Below are 16,657 nucleotides of genomic sequence, written 5' to 3' on the forward strand. Positions count from 1 at the left end.
TGTCTGCCAAGATATGGAAGAAAACATCAAAATAAACTGTCTGACTGAAGACTGTTTCCATATCTTTTTATGGGTCAGCTGATCACGTTGGCAATGATTTCACACAGACTGAACTTTTGGCTCTGTGCTTTGATCTAAACTCAGTTTCTTTTTGACTAGTTAGTTGCCGTGTTGCACTACAAAACATCACGCTGGATGTACCAGTGAAGAGTAAAGTCAGAAAGTCATGCTGTACGAGGAGCAGTGTTTATGCGGGCTGGATTTCCTGGTGATGAGGATGTTTCACTTTTCATCCGCCAGGCTTTCTTCCATCGGTTCTGTTGAATGAAAGTATATCAGCCAAACTTCTTCAACAACAACAGGGCTTGTCACAAAAAAAAAAAATCAAACAGAAGGTGTGTCCTAACGCAAATTCTAAGCATCTTTGTACGTAGTGTGTTGTCACTGGAAAATGGACAAAATGAAGTATACTCCAAAAAAAAGAAGGTATTCAATCTTCAGAAAGACATTCTCTCTTTTGGTGAAGTTTAAAGGATTTTACTGGTGATTTTTCTATATTTTTCTTATTGTCAACAAATCTTATGTGCAGAGCTAAACCAACAATGAATTGATCCTACTTACAAGTATTGTGTGTGTATCCAAATCCTGATATATCATATTCCTCTTTGCCGTAAACTTTCGTTGCTGTTCAAAATCTATTAAAAACATATCAATGTAACCACACCGCTGCACTGGATCACATGTTCCTCTTTGTGCCAAAGTTCTTTGAGAAATTTACAATGCAACACAAAGTCAACAAGCTAGTGAAGCACTGTAAACAGAACCACATGCACAGTTGTGTCTGCCTTATATGGAACTACTTTCTGGAGACTGAAAATGTGATGGCTGTTATTAGTCTTTGGAGCAGTTTCTAAACAAACTACCATGCCCAAAACTCTTTATGGAGGTCTGCGGCACAGGGGAATAAGCTGTATTGAGCTTTGGATACACACACACACACTCAATACTTGTAAGTAGGATCAATTCATTATTGGTTTGGCTCTGAACATGAGAAAAATATAGAGAATCTCCAGCCATATCCTTTAATTGGCAGTGAAATTCCAAAGTATATGTATACTACTGTATGGAATTAGTATGTAGTATAGATTTGGAACACACCAACAAACGAGCCTTAATAGACTTTTTACATGACATTCATTCATGAGATGACATTCATTTTGAAAATCACAGGTGTTATTAATACTGTTAACAATGGCTGTGTTCAGTTTAAGTGTGCCAGTCAGCCATGTGAGTGACCCAGAGTACACAGTAGCAGGGCCCAGAAACTAGTAAAGCTAAGTGGAGCCCTTATTAATATAATTAATTCCACTTGTATTTTTCTTGTAATTACAAGTCAAAACATCTGCTGTGGAAGCTGTTAACCATGCTGTGGATATTTAAACTTGAGTCGTGGATGTCTTGAACATACTGTAGGACATCGGCCCCATATGCATTTCTGATTCAAATGCCTCACACAGAAGTAGCAACATACAGCCACCAGATGTCAGTTTCGTTCCATGCTTGTTGACTCAAACCCAGCACACCAGACTAGGCACCAAATGTCTCCGGGCCCCTGGGTCAGCTCATCATTAAACCCATGTCATATTTTATCAACACCTTCTGAAGAGTGTTTGTGTCTGCTTGTTTAATATTATAATTTCTATTTTCACATTTGACATGGGCCATATGTGAAGGATAAGATGAGTCAATCCAATCAGTAGTTTGGAGTAGCTGATGGTAAAAGACACCCCAGTATGTTTTACCATCACAGAGTGCATATTTGTTAAGGGCAGGGTCTGAACTATTCCATGGCTTCCATGGGAGCTCACTATTTTTTTACCGGGGGGGAAATCTTGGGTAAATTTGCGGGTAAACTTCCTTGTTTTCTTTTTGACACATCTGTATGCTGACTACAAAACAAAGAAATGAGTAATGGTGATGTGGAGAAATGCGCAATAATGTGCAGACTGAATGGGTCTAAGAAAGTGTTTTTCTTCTGATCTTTGAATTAAAGTGAGTGAAGTTTATCATATTGCATCGCCACGCTTCGATGGTCATGGCACGTGCAGCACACATGCTGGTATCTTCATTAAGGTGAATTAATGATGAATCACCCTCATGCATAAATCATACATCAATAATAGCCTGATTTGACACATGATCCATGATGATGAAGGCACAGAAAAATAGAAATGTATGGCAAAAATATCATATTGTCAATATTTTAGAGACCTCCCAAAATTTCACAAATCATGTTTTCAGGGGAGCTCATGTCTTATTAAGAGGAGCCAAGCTCCCCCTGGCTCCTCTGTAGTTCACACCCTGGTTAAGGGATGCGATAATACATCACGTCACCTCAGATATGATCTGTTAGTTGTCCAGGATGCTTTAAAATTTGGCACAGATTTGGCTTTGACTTTAGTGTGTGTCATCTGGGGAGACAGGAGTTTAAAAAAGAAAATACTAGAACAAGTTAACTGTAAGAATTATGTATTGTACGTGTAGCCTTAAATTGAAAGCTTAAAGGTGGTTTGACGTTGACTAAATGATCCAATGAAAATAATGTTAACCTAAATGATTATATTATATTATATTATATTATATTATATTATATTATATTATATTATATTATATTATATTATATTATATTATATTATATTATATTATATTATATTATATTATATTATATTATATTATATTATATTATATATTATACATTCTTTACACCAAAATGTAAAGAATGTATAACACAGCTAACTGTAGCTAAAGAGTGAATGGAGAGTGTATTAGGAATATTAACTAAAAGTGCAAGAATTAAGGATTTGGCTGGTGGTGTAGTTCTATAATGCCAGCAGTACATGTACTTCACTATGTACTACAGAATATGTGTGTGTATCATTGTCACTGCTGTATATACCTGCTCCAGCACCAGGTCATTCAGAGAGAAACTGTGCAAAAAGTAGACCTTCATTTTTTGTGATCTGTGTCGAGCCAACCAGAACCAATCAGCTAAATCTTTCTGTTCCAATCATCAGTCCCTTCCCTTGTCTTTTCCTCATTATGGGTGCTGTTACATTCAGCATCTGAAGTTTGAAAATAAGCACACTCATAAAATAGTTGCAAAATTGTAGTGTTCGATTAGTGAATTATCAGCATTTCACAATGATATGCTTTCCTGACATAGTCATCAAAAACAAGTCAGAGCAGCAGAGATAAACAAGTCAAGGTTAACAAACGTGCCGGTTCTTAGGTGTCAAGGCAAACTGGTGTGCAGCATGAAAAAGCTTTTAGCAGTGTTCCGTTCTTATCTCCTCTCCACCCAGATCAGGGATGTGATTGCTAAAGATGTCTGTTTTCTGGACACATGCCAAACATCTTATTTGTAATGACATATTAATGTTCTCCTGTCTCCTTTGTATCTCCCCATTTTTTGTTTATTATCTAGGACATTTTGTTGTTTTGCTCTCAGGCTCAAAGCATTGAGTGCTGTTAGGCCGCAGTAAAAATCCTAATTATTATCACTTCTTTATTAGATAAAACACATCCTGCCGCTGGCATTTTCTCACTGTAACTAATTGGTGTACAGATGCATCAGCAGTCCACAGTGTTAGAAACCTGTACACACACACACACACACACACACACACACACACACACACACTAACACACACAATAAAACAGGATAAATTGGTTCAAAATCCAGAAGAGTGCTCCGATTGGCCCGGAAATGTGACAGAAATTGTTATTTACAGCTGATTTGGTGAGAGTGCATTTGTGTGTAGTTTTGACAGAGTCTTCTGCACTGATTACTTCACAAATAAAAAAATAAAAATAGGATGCTTAGTCAATATAGACTGACTGGAAAGTGTAACCAACAACTACAGTGTAAGTCTTGGTATATAGCAGAGACGTAAAAGAATATCAGAAAATATTAGCTTTTTCTAAATTTTGTATTGATTTGTTCCTTCTTACTATTTATTTGCTTATATCCGCGTGGTCATGTCTCTCATAGTGACACAGTTTTTCACTTTTTTGTGAGTAGTTTTACCTAAAACTAATTAAATACTAATAAGATTCTTCCTTTTTCCTGCGTCTTCCTGATCACACATCCCTCCCTGGAGAGTGCTGTGTAAGCAGATGAAGTTTTGTTTAACACTGCTGGTCATTTCTGTCTATTTCCTCTCTCTCTCTCTTTCTCATCAGAATATACAGTATGTGGCCTTTGTATTTCATTACATTGTAGTCTCTTTATCCATCTATGTTACCAAAATTTTTAATTCTGCCCTTTGAGAGTGCTGTGTCAGGTGCTAAAAGTTGTGCTTGACACTATAGATCGCTCTGTCTCCACATGCGTCATAAACCAGGGACGCAGCCAATCAGAATTAATGATGACAGGGCTGGGATGTTGGCCAATTAGCTTGGAGGCAGTAATTTATGCGGAGTGTTCCACATGGCTAGACCAATGGGAGACTGTGGAGGTTAGCTGGGTCGCATTGATGCAATGGTCTATAAACCTGTTCAGCGATGGACAGGAATCAGAGAGTCAGTCCATCACCCACAGAGCCAAGAGAACGAAAGCATGATGTTGTTCTTGTCAAGTGTGAATCCAAAAGAAACAGGCCACTGACTAATTTTAGGATCGAGCAGCAACCAGACTGTAGAAGAGTCTCCAGATAAACTTTCCCTGAAGGCTAAGACAAGTCAAAGAAGAGAGGACTGTGTTGAAATTAATGGGTAACCCCCAGCTCCGCTCATGAAATACAAAGTCAATGCCCTTTTTTCCATACCTAATTAGCTCCTTAATGGCTAATTCCACTTGTTTTTATGTGTGTCTTGGTAGAAATACTGAAAATTATTGTTCCATTAAGAAGAGATTAAGTCTTTAAGTAGCGTTAATATATTTTTGGTCACTTTGGGGCAGCAGAACAGCAGCTGTAATAAAGGCTGAAAAAATACTTGTAAAGTTAATACAGTGTAAAGTTGTTGTGGCGAATTTGTTAGCAAAATGTTACCTGTTGACACACCTAGCAGACACAGAGCAATATTAGAATTCATTTGGTGTCAAGTTTATTCTCTTTTTAGCTTTGTGTTAGTCCTCACAAACTCTTGAGGGAAATATCAGGGTCATCAATAAGACTGTTCAATTCATCCTGAATTGACTGAATAGTTTTTTGGTTAAATGCTCAACCATGTTCACAAGCTAGTTGCCAACTTTGCTAACTCTGCTATTCGGTGCTGGGTAGGCACAGAATGGTAAGTGTATCAGAAATTGTTTGCTAAAAATAGCTTCCTGCTGCTTGTGGAAACTAAATAGTTTAGAACAGTGTGATTGAACCAAAATAATAAAAGTTGTGGGCCATAAAACTCCCAAAATCAATTGAAAGGTACTAAGACAGCCAGAGCTCAGAGGGACTGCAGAGCTACACAATGATTCTATGTTGGTTTGTCACTACAAGCGACACCTTTAACATTACACAAAGTCATTTCATCCATTATTTATATGAAAATATTGATTATTGCAACTTAAAGAGACTTTTGTTTTAGGGTGTTTTTTGCTTGACTACAGTATTATGCTCGGTGGTTGTCACTTACTCATCTCTCCTTAGCTTGACTCAGGTTCCACGATTAATTGTCATCAAGCATAAATGATTCCAATTTCTTTTCAATTTTCTGTTTTATATCTTTGTAAATTAGATGTCACCTCTTTCTCTAGGATCTTGAGATGGACATTTGTCACAGTTTCTTGACATTTAATAGGATAAATTATTAATTTTACAAATCTGATATATTAGACAACTTGGTAAACAACTTGAAGGGTAGCAAGCTTGGTAGGAAATTCATTTGTCTTGCCAGAAGGCTTTTTTTAGAGCTATTTTAACCAACTAATACATTGCTTATTTTCCAAATATACTTTACTCAACTTGTACTGTTAAGATTTGTTTTTGTTAAAATTTGAAAAAAAGATCATCACATAATATAAACAGCTTGTCAGATTGTAAGAATCAAGGCAAGTTTGCTGCTGCCTCAGGCTGTGTAGTTGATTGTTTTCTCAAAAATTCTCTACTTTTGGCAGTTCATTATGGTGGAAAAGACTTGCACCATGAATCATTTATAGCTTTCCACAGGGGACAGTTGTTATATTTAATGTATGTGTGGGAAAAAATATGAATAAGGTGAAATGCATAAAAAATGGTACTCCTAAATACTGTTGGCAGTGCACTGTCTGTCATTTTCATGTCACAGGTACAGTGTTTTATGGACCTTCAAGTGTAATGCGGTCTTGAACTCCCATTAATCTGTTACACTGGTGGATGTGTCAGTGTTATTGAGATAATACATGAACCAGAAGTATATTCTTTTTGTTTCATGTCATGTCCTTTCTTGTGTTTGATATTTAACCTTTTCATATTCTGCTCAGACATCACACTGTGTCACTTGAATGCCAAATTGTTTCTCAGTTTTATGAAATGGTACATTTGGAGATAACTGTTGCCGTCTGTTTTCATGACATTTTCATAAAGGAGACTAGGCGTTACATGAGTTGAAATAAGACGATCAGTCGGTGGTAACTAACCTTTTCAGTGCTGAAGCAGACTCTTGTGAGACAAATACTTCAAGGCTAGTTGTTTGAAAATGTTAAAATCATAATTTAGGCAAAACATCACAGAAATATTCACTGATTAGCATCCATGGATGAACTGACAAGGAACTTATTTTTAATGAAGTTAATTTTCCCAATGACAGACAGTCACTGGAAAAAGGTACACTTAAGGTCCTAAAACTGACCTACATTATAAATGCAGCTACAGAAGCAAGTGTGGGAAGATGACATGTCATGTGATTATTTTCACAGTTTCACAAGGCATACGTAATCAAAATATGTTTTTGTGGATGCTTTGCATATGCATGATACAAGCAAATTTCAAACAAAATAATTTGTACACATGATGCCAAGGGTGGCCCATGAATAATTTTGTTTACGTTTAGGGTAAGGATTTTCCTGTAAGCAACCTAAGATTCATAAAATTATGTTTATGCTGCCTTTATACTTACACCAGCCCTTCTTTTTGGCCAAAGCCAAACTACATGGTTCCCTTAGTTGCAGTGTATTTGAGGATTAATGCCTTTCTTATTTGGTTATGTTGCCTTTGAAGATAGATGTTTCTAGGTCATTATACATTAGAAGATGAATGTTTCTGCCATGATGCATTTGATGATCTTTTCATTCCATATTTGCAAGCTTTATGTCAGTCAACGTTCAGGGGAAAAATATTAATTCCGCTTCCCTCCCAGACACAGCTGAATCCAGTGCAAAGCTTTAAAACATTCATAACTGTTTTATGTGTCTACTGTCAGTCCTTTTTTCTTCTTCTTTTTTAACATCAGTCACTCTTCTTACTCCTTGCTACAATGGAAGAAATAGATTACAGTTGCATTCGCAGAAGCATGTTGATGAAAAAGCATTCATGAGGGATGGAGGAAGTTTTGCTACCTATCCTGGGGCTCAAAACAAACTCTTTTTATGAACACACACACACACACACACACACACTAAAGGCCAAAACCACGTGTGCACACATATGCACTTCCTGTATGTACACACTCTCACTCACAAACACACACATTTTTGAAGCAGCCTGCTTCACCCAAGGCAGCTGGCAACGAGTTTCATTTTGTGTGTCCAGCAGCAGTTTTTCCATTAGACCTGATGTAATGTCCACACTATAATGGACCTGAAGAAAGGCTGCATTAAGACACAGTGGTTTATGTACACAGACCAGACTGGGGCAAAATGTTCCTTTGCCCTATATTGTGATGCTTAACTTAATGTTTTTTTTTCTCTTCCTTGTGTGTGTGTTTTGTTACTTTCTTTTTTTGTTTCTATCTCCATCTGTGGATCTTTCTAAATCTCTTCCTGTATCTGCCTTTCCTCCGGGCTTTTTCTGTATGTTTCTATGTGTGCATGCATGTGTAGATTTTCATCGGAGAGGTGTCCATGTATGTGATGAAATCCACGCGGGAAGCTCTCTTGGCCCAAGAGAAAACCATTGTGACAGGGGACTGTTGTTACCTCAACCCTCTTATCCGTCGCATCATACGCTTCATAGGTAAGAAAGTTTTGCCAAGTACTCAAAACCGCCCCCAGCCTCTTCATGTTGATGGTATGCAGAAGCTGACAGGTCAGAAACACAATCACTCAAGAACACGCACGCGCACATCAAGAAATATTACAAGTACACATGGGTGCAAAATCAGGATTGTTGTTCTTGAAACACTTTTTAGCCCTTAAATTGAAAAGAATATACAAGCACTATTCATATATAATTTCTATGACATATGGAGTAAAATGCAACAACTGATTTTTTGTCAAATATGACTGCTTTGTTGTAATTTAGATTTTGTATGTCATGAGATGTATTAACCATTTTTAAAATGGTTTTAATTTAAAAATTGAATAAGGTTTTGAATGGGAGTCTGGACTTAACACCTTTGATAAACTTCCATTTAGTTATTAAATATAATGGAAATGCCCATTTGAAACTATGTCAGCATGTTGTAGTGACAGATGAGGAAGCAGTTCTCAAAATTGTGTGCTTGGACCATATGATGGAGAACATCCTGCATCATCTGAGAAGTGGTTGATCCCCTCATAGCTCACATCATCCAACATGTGACTCTGCTTGTAAATGTGTTGGAAAATAAATGTTTCAAGTCTGATGATTGTGACTGACTACAATAATCTCATTGAAAGAGTGGATTTTTGTGACACGACAAGTCCCACCAGTGTTTGCCTGATCTACCTCCTCAGTGCAGTACAAAGACTCATATTTATTGACTATATTGTTTGATTTTTTTGCGTGTGTGTGTGTGTGTGTGTGTGTGTGTGTGTAGCTAAGCAATATGAATGAGGTGACATTAAGGCACTGCTTTTGATTGTCTTTTGTTCAGTCTTGGATTATGTTTAAATTCAAGTTCAATCTTCTGATTTTATTTATTTTCATTTAGTACAAAACCATAGAAGCACTGTTTATGAGGTTAAAAATTCAGTAAAACTCACATCTGCAACAGTGGTGTCATATCATGATTGTTCCTGTACGTTTCACAGTCTTTCAGTATAAGCTTTTAACCAGGAAGCCACATGCTGTGTATAGCACTGCTAAGCTGACAGCTGAATGTCAGAGCTGTCAGTTACCTGTGAGGGCAGCTCCAAAGCAAAAAGCTACTGATTTGGTCAGTGACACTGATGATTCAGTGCACTCAGTTCAGCTGGAGGATTTAGTGTTAAAGATACGCTGAAAACCTCTAATGGATTGTAAAGGACGTCAGTGATCTATCCCACAGATGAATAGAAAGAAGAAAAAAGATGGTGGTGTTGAATCTGGGAGGAGCATGGCTGGTTATTAGCAATAATTAATAATTATCAGAGATAATTGTGCATGTGTGTGTATGGGAGTGTAGATGTGTAGGTGTGTGTCTCTCTCTCTCTCTCTCTCTCTCTGTGTGTGTGTGTGTGTGTGTGTGTGTTTCTGTAGGTTTCATTGTCTTTCAGTATAAGCTTTTAACCAGGAAGCCACATGCTGTATATCATTACAACAATAATAATATTACTACTTAGTAATAGCACAATAGCACTTACACAGTTGCAAAATGCTTCTCACAACAAAAATTAAAAAAAAGCGATAAAAACAAAAAATAAAAATACAAAACATTAAAGAACTTAAAACAGAAAAAAAGATAAAATGGTGAAAAAAGAGTAGGTTAAAAATTTCATTAAAAGGCCAACCTATAAATATAGAGCTGCTTAAAACAGTTAACAGATTTAGCAGATCTAATAGATTGAATGAGAAACTGTGGGGGCTACAGCTGAAAACACAAGGTCACCTTTGGGTTTAAAATGAGTAATGAAGAAACATCAAGAAGCAGTTTTCACCATGCTGTACAGCGTGGGGTTGTGCTGCTTTCCACATCCTCTGAACCAGATTACCAGACCGACAGAACATTCAGAATCAAGCTGAGCTGCCCAAGTCAGCTCTTCAATGCCAAGACCACCTTACCTGCTCCCAGCCTGCCGTGAGTGCCCAGCAATCAGCCAGTGCGTCTGCTGACCTGTTTAACTGCTGTATAGCATCGCAGTTCACCAGAGACATTGTCTGTGCAGCACTGGGATGTTCCTCAGTAAATTAATAGTTCAGCTGTAGGCCTTAGTGAACATACTCAAAGACAGAATTATTCCATCTACCTATTTCATTATCGAGCATTAAACTACAATGTGCTGACTTCTAGTATATGGTATTTCCAACCTAGTTAAATCCATCTCTGATATAATAATTTTATTTAGACCACGTGCATGCCCTGAATCTATAATAAATGCATTTTACCTGAGAGAAGTTTGTCCTTTGTGTTAGTGAATGTGTTGGTAATATTCATTTCCAAACCCATATTCAGTACAACTGCAACAAATAAGACTGAAAACTTTAGTTTTGTAATATTTCAAGTTCAGATGTTGATCAGAAAGGAGGTTTTGATGTTCCTAGCGTAATGAGTAACCTCTTAAGCAAAGCAGTGAGGGTCAATCATAAAGACCTCTGTTTCTGTTTTTGAGTTAAGATGGAAATTTAAGACATCCAATCAGAGATACAAGGTAGACAGTCATGAAGGATGGTGAAAATTCTAGCTGCGTATTTTCACCATATCAATGGTAATACATACTGTTGGAATAGTTGAGCAAGCGGCTAAAAGGTGGCATACATAAAAAGAATAGGACAGGTCCAAGGATGGACCCTTGAGGAACTCCATGTAATAGGGTAACAGACACATAAGGGACACATAATTATTTTGATGTGAACATTAATAGGTATGGAAAAAAACATCTAAGGGCAGTACCAGTTCAGAAGCCTAATTAAATGTACTCACTGAAGCTGCGTGCTGATAACGCTGATGACAAATCAGAGTGCTGACCTTCCTGTATTCCGGGGTGCACCGTGCTTTTGTAGTGTTTAAAAGTTGTATGGCTAGGAAGTTAGAGTAATCATCAATGTAAATGATGAAATCTATTGAAAAATCCAGCAGTAAAAGGGACAGAACCGAGGTGGTTCTTATAAACAACTGCAGTGCCCCCACTACAGCATGTGGACCTCAGGGCACAGACTTAGAATAAAAGATTTATTCAACATTGATCAAATATTGAAAAGGCCCAAAACAACTGAAGAAAGGGACTTGGATGGCTGACACCAGCAAGAAGTTGAAATCACATTAGATTATGCTTGCCTAGATTTATACAGTGCTTAACTTCTACATTTGTATACACTGTTTGAACATGAAATGGGTACGTAGTGTTTAGAAAAAGAAATGAACCTAAAGCCTTCTATTATTAAATGAACGTACCTTGACAAGACTGATCTGATCAGAAGGGTAGACTAGTAGGACAGCAAAGAGATTGATGAGGTCCATGTTAAGTACAACCAATCATAGACGTAATAAGACCTGAAAGAAAGAGTAAGGAGATAAAAGAAGACAAGAGGACATACATCCTCTTCAAGTGAAAGATGAAAACATCTCAAGCATCAACTCTTTCACTCTTTTCAGTGCACAGGATGCAAATTACAATCAAATGGCTAAATTTACACTCAAAAACATAAACAGCTGGGCCACCCAAGGGGCTCAACTGGCAGAACACGTATCACATATTGTTATCACAGCGGCCAAGGTTTGATTCCGGCTTTGCTGCATATCACCCCCTCTTTCTCCACTGTGTTTCCTGTTTATCTTTACTGCTGCTGTCCAATACAGCAGAAATGGCAATATAGTCATCTTTAAAAGTAAAAACAAAAACAGCTTGCTTTTGGCATTTAAATGGATTAGGATCTCACCTTTTTCCTGGATGTCACAAAGGCCATCAAATTGTTCCCTACAAGTCCACAACCACTCATAGGAGTTTGAATGCAATGCCTGAAAGCTGGTAGGAGCGAAAGACTTATATTTTTACACTTGTTATAAAGATAATTTAAACAAGAGCAGTGTGTTCAGATAATTAAGACAATTTACTCTTAACATGTGAAAAGATGTTAGATATGTGTTCAGTTTACTTACCATAAAGGAGATTCTTAGATCTTAGCGAAGCCACCAGCCTTTGACCTACTCTGAAGTGTCACAGAAGCACTGAAACAAAGGTTCAAATGTTCTTCAGAGACAGTTTTATTAACTCAAATGCATGGATAGGCAAGAAGCTCTGCAAACTTCCTGTTAGTATCATAGATTATTTCAAATGAATGAGTGACCAAATCCTCTGAAAAGTTGCTTCTGGCAATAAAAAACAAAAAGCCAAAATTGGAAAACTTCTTGCACGTACTTTATAAAATCATAGTAAATTGCTTTGTGACATTTTTAGAATTATATAATTGAAGTCAGTCTTCCCCTCAAATTGTTTGACCTAACTGAAAGAGTAGCCTCTAACAAAAATGACAAAAAATTAATTAAAAAAAAAATGCTGTTGCCTTGACCTTATTGTTCAAGTAATCATTAGGTATTAGTAATTCCACCAAAATGTACAATAAGCCAGTTCACATAAATTTAACAGAACCAAAAAAACTGCTTATTAAAACACTAAAGATAACTGAAAACATCAAAGAATACTGTTCTGAATGTCAGTGGTTAACAGTTAAGTTACAGTAAAGTGTATATTGTTCCATACAGCTAATGCTGTGTAAGAGTTCACGGTCTTAACAGTTCAATTGGATAAGTCCATCTTTAACATGTCTCTCTCCACTCATGATCAGAGAGATATATGATGCAGGTGATTACTCTTGCTTCTTGTTTTTTTTTTGTTTCAACTTTTGTGCTCTTCTCTGGATTGATGATGAAGAAACACTTTTGTGAACACAAGAATTCATAATCAACCACTATATAAAGCGATTACTTCTAAGGGAGGAAATAATTTTTTTTTTTTTTTTTTACCTCTAAAGGAACTCAAGTGTGGAGCCCAGATCCACGGGATAGTGGATATTGAGGCAGTAATAGCTTCTAAACATCAAACAGATGGCAGAGATGAAGCTGGGGATTTAGTCATTCACAACCTTCCGGTCTCAGCATGAACTGCCTTGAGGCATAGCAGGAGGTTCCTGCAAAGAAGATACAGGTAGAAAATAATTAACAGCACATCCGCCATTACCATCCAAAAGTCATCTTAAAAAGTGCTAGTTGTGGTTCTTCCTCATCCAGGGAAGCTCATGGGTCAAACTTGGAGGATCTGTGACAGTCGTATGGAGGAGAATATACCGCTGGGTGGGGTAGAACCACAACTAGCACTTTAAAACATGACAGTGCATTTCATGTAATATTTCCTTACATTAGCATAGGCTCCTTCAGTAAAACTGAATATCAACTTACCACATACAATGAGGCATGGTGTCACAGGCAAGCTTTCCACTTGTACTTTTTTTTGCCAGACATGTTTCTTCTATATAGTGGAAGAGGTTCTCCTCCTCTTCAAAATAGGAGAAGAAGGAGCAACATATCCTAGACATCTTCTGAGCAGCCCTCCGACTGTCCTCTCAGAATTTTCAGTTTTGTGACTGCCTACAAAACTTGTTTGCTGTTGTCTGCACAAGTGGTTCTCATGAAGTCCATAAGCCATTTTACCTTTTTTTCTACGCTGGTGAGGACAATCTCTTTTAGAGATACCCCAGTGAGACTGTCATGCCAATCTCCTGGAACAAAAAAGGTCACTCCTCCATGAAGGATTACAGATCTTGTCCCTTGTGTATCTCTTTACGTTGGGTGTAGTAGGTGCACTTCATAAGAGTTTTTACCTCGTCTGGGCTGAAGTTAGTCTATTCACTGAGCACCTACATTTTGTCTTTCTTCTCCTGTTGGCTTTCTGGTGTCTCACTCACTGGCATGAATTTTATGTCCCACTTTATGCAGCCATATGTGTCTTGAACAGCTGCCCTTTGTTTGGCTTGGATTTCCTCTGTGTCATACTCATTTGACCCCTGTTGGTGCTTCATTATCGTTGGTGCTGAAGACTGCTTCATGTTTTCAATTGTAACTGTAACTGCTTGACCAGTGAGTGATATCCTGGTCCCACCACATCACCTTCTATGACATCTTGCAGTGACTGGGATACCATTTTTTGGCAACTTCTGTGGAGGCTTTGTTTACTAGGAGAAGCACAGGCATTCATCAACTCAGAAACAACAATCTGGATAATTTCTCTCCGTAGCCCTGGACTTGGCTTTTCCCCCTCTCCAAACACTGCATCAAGGCTTCAGGAAACTTGGATTCTGGAAGCTGTCAACCCAGTCTGCAGCAGAATGAGGAGCACATTGAAGAAGCTGGAGAGCCTAATGCTGACTGGCTGTGGATTTCAGTGCTCTGTGCTGTAAAACAAAAATAATGAAATTACAAAACGTACAAATGATGTTTTATCCTTGGTTATACTTAAAAATAAATTTTGTCGAAATGTACTTACTGGTTTGTTTCACCAATTTTCTCACTAGAATTGGTCTCAGTGAAAATTCTCAGTGGTCTCCACCCCCAACGGTTGTAGTGTCTCCTCTAAAAGAGCTAGAACTGAGACTGGGAGATCTAGCGACACTTTAGTAATGGCACTTCTTATGTCGCTTTGTTATGCATTATCCATTTTTGAGTATGAAAGTGTGAATAAAGCTCAGTTAACACCAGACTGACAGCCCAAGACATTCTTCAGTGTGACAACCCACTGTGTTTCAATAGAACCATTTAGTATCCACCCTTCACATAAGATGGCAATGGATAGAGATCAATCAGGTCACTGATGTTCAATCGGTGCATCTTTTCATTGTCTTTCCTAACTGAGTGCAAATGGTACTTTTTAATTCATAGATTTATTTTAAACTTAGATACTGGTCCTAGTACTTTCATAGTGAAGCCAGTACAAAGAAATTGCGTTCAGCCATCCCTTCACAATGACATAAACAGTAAAAGCTGAAAACAAAAACCAGTAACACTAGTTTAAACATTGAGAACAGGGTTACAACAGATAATAAAGAGGTGGTGGACAGTCTAAGTAATTGTTTTACATCAGTTGCCAGCAGGCCAGACAGGACAATATGGAGAGAGTCATGTCCATCAGTACTGCTCTTAGCAAGAGGTTCAAGCTGATAGCTTCACTTTGACACAGGTGTCTGAGGCAGTTGTGCTTGAGATGCTCAACAGGCTCCACTGCTCCAAAGCAACTGACAATATTACAGCTATATTCTTAAAGATGCAGCTGAAATCATTACTCCATGCACCACCCATATTGTAAATCTGTCTATTGAGCAAGGTCTTTTCCCCAGTGATCTCAAACTTGCTACAGTGATTCCTCTCTACAAGAAAAGGAGTAAACTGGATCATGGAAACTATAGGCCTGTTTCTATCTTGTGTACACTGTCTGAGATCATCGATGGGTGGAATTTTCCATCTTTAGGGATTACAGGTTGGAGTGACATTGGGTCAAGATGAAGCCTTGAGGTCACGCTGTAATTCTTAATCTCTCCTCGAGACGTCAGCTGTCTGTGATATTTTGGTGAAAGCAGAAACCTCTCTGATAAAGAGTATATCAGCATTGCCATGGTAAGCCAAAGCCAGAGAGGACCCTTCTAGACAACACAGATAGGTAGAATGTGTAGCCAAAATGTGTTGACAATGACCTGAGGCTCAATGCAACGTGATTTAAGATGTCACTGGTAAATTGCAGTCCTTTGTTTAGAAACTAGTGAACCCATTAGACTAATTTTTCATATCGTAGGCTGATCTGCTTGGGTTAAAGACTAACACTCAGACTTTCAGAAGACAGAACGAACAGAAGAGACAGCATCCAAGTTACACCAACTTGGATGTTCACTGTTTACGGTTCTCCTTGATCAAGTAACTTCAATAAACATTATCAGCATGAAGACATCAAAGGCTCGTTTGTGCTTCTCTCCACTGAAGTGTTGACCATCGCTCAGAAATATCCACAACAATTGAGAACATCATTTTTAATCAGATTGACAACTTCTGGTCCTTACACAGTTTACTGTATGAATTTCAATCTGGCTTTTGAAAAATTCCACTCCACCGACACCTGTTTATTGTGTTTATCTGACTACATCAGGAGTGAAGTTGACAAAGGGAATTTTTGTGGTATGGCTATGTTAGATCTACAGAATGCATTTGATGAGGTTGATCATGGTATTTTATTGTCCAAACTGAAAGCCATTATTTTTAATGATGTAGCAGTCAGATGGATTAGCTCTTATCTGAAAGACAAGAAGCAGATGGTAGATGTTGGTGGGACAATGTCTCATCCTAGGTCTATAGATTGTGGGGTCCCACAAGGGAGTGTACTTGGGCCAATCTTTTTCCTCTAATTTATAAATTACCCGAAGTCTGCCACTTCATGTGAACTCTTTTTATATGCAGATGACTCTGCAGTAATGGTTTCCCATGAAAATAAACGAATAGTTGAAAGTACGCTGAATGCAGAACTTCTTAATGTCAGCAGTTGGGTGACTGCAAACAAGTTGTCACTCCATTTAGGAAAAACAGAATCCATATTGTTTGGGTCAAAGATAAAGTTGAAAGGTTCCCCTGGTTTTAATGTTGTTGGTGGCAC

General features: G+C 37.8%; 1 protein-coding gene across 4 annotated transcripts in view; it reads left to right on the forward strand.

The window, feature by feature from the left end:
* Nucleotides 1-16,657, forward strand: part of plppr1 (phospholipid phosphatase related 1) — a 65,948-nt gene that overhangs the window by 37,666 nt on the left and 11,625 nt on the right. For all 4 annotated transcript variants that reach the window (XM_044334367.1, XM_044334369.1, XM_044334370.1 and 1 more), the window contains exon 4: nt 8,015-8,147. In XM_044334367.1, the coding sequence (XP_044190302.1) occupies nt 8,015-8,147 (133 nt within the window). The remainder of the gene's footprint in view (nt 1-8,014; nt 8,148-16,657) is intronic.

Source organism: Thunnus albacares, chromosome 18, assembly GCF_914725855.1.
Source record: "Thunnus albacares chromosome 18, fThuAlb1.1, whole genome shotgun sequence".
Lineage (NCBI taxonomy): Eukaryota > Metazoa > Chordata > Actinopteri > Scombriformes > Scombridae > Thunnus > Thunnus albacares.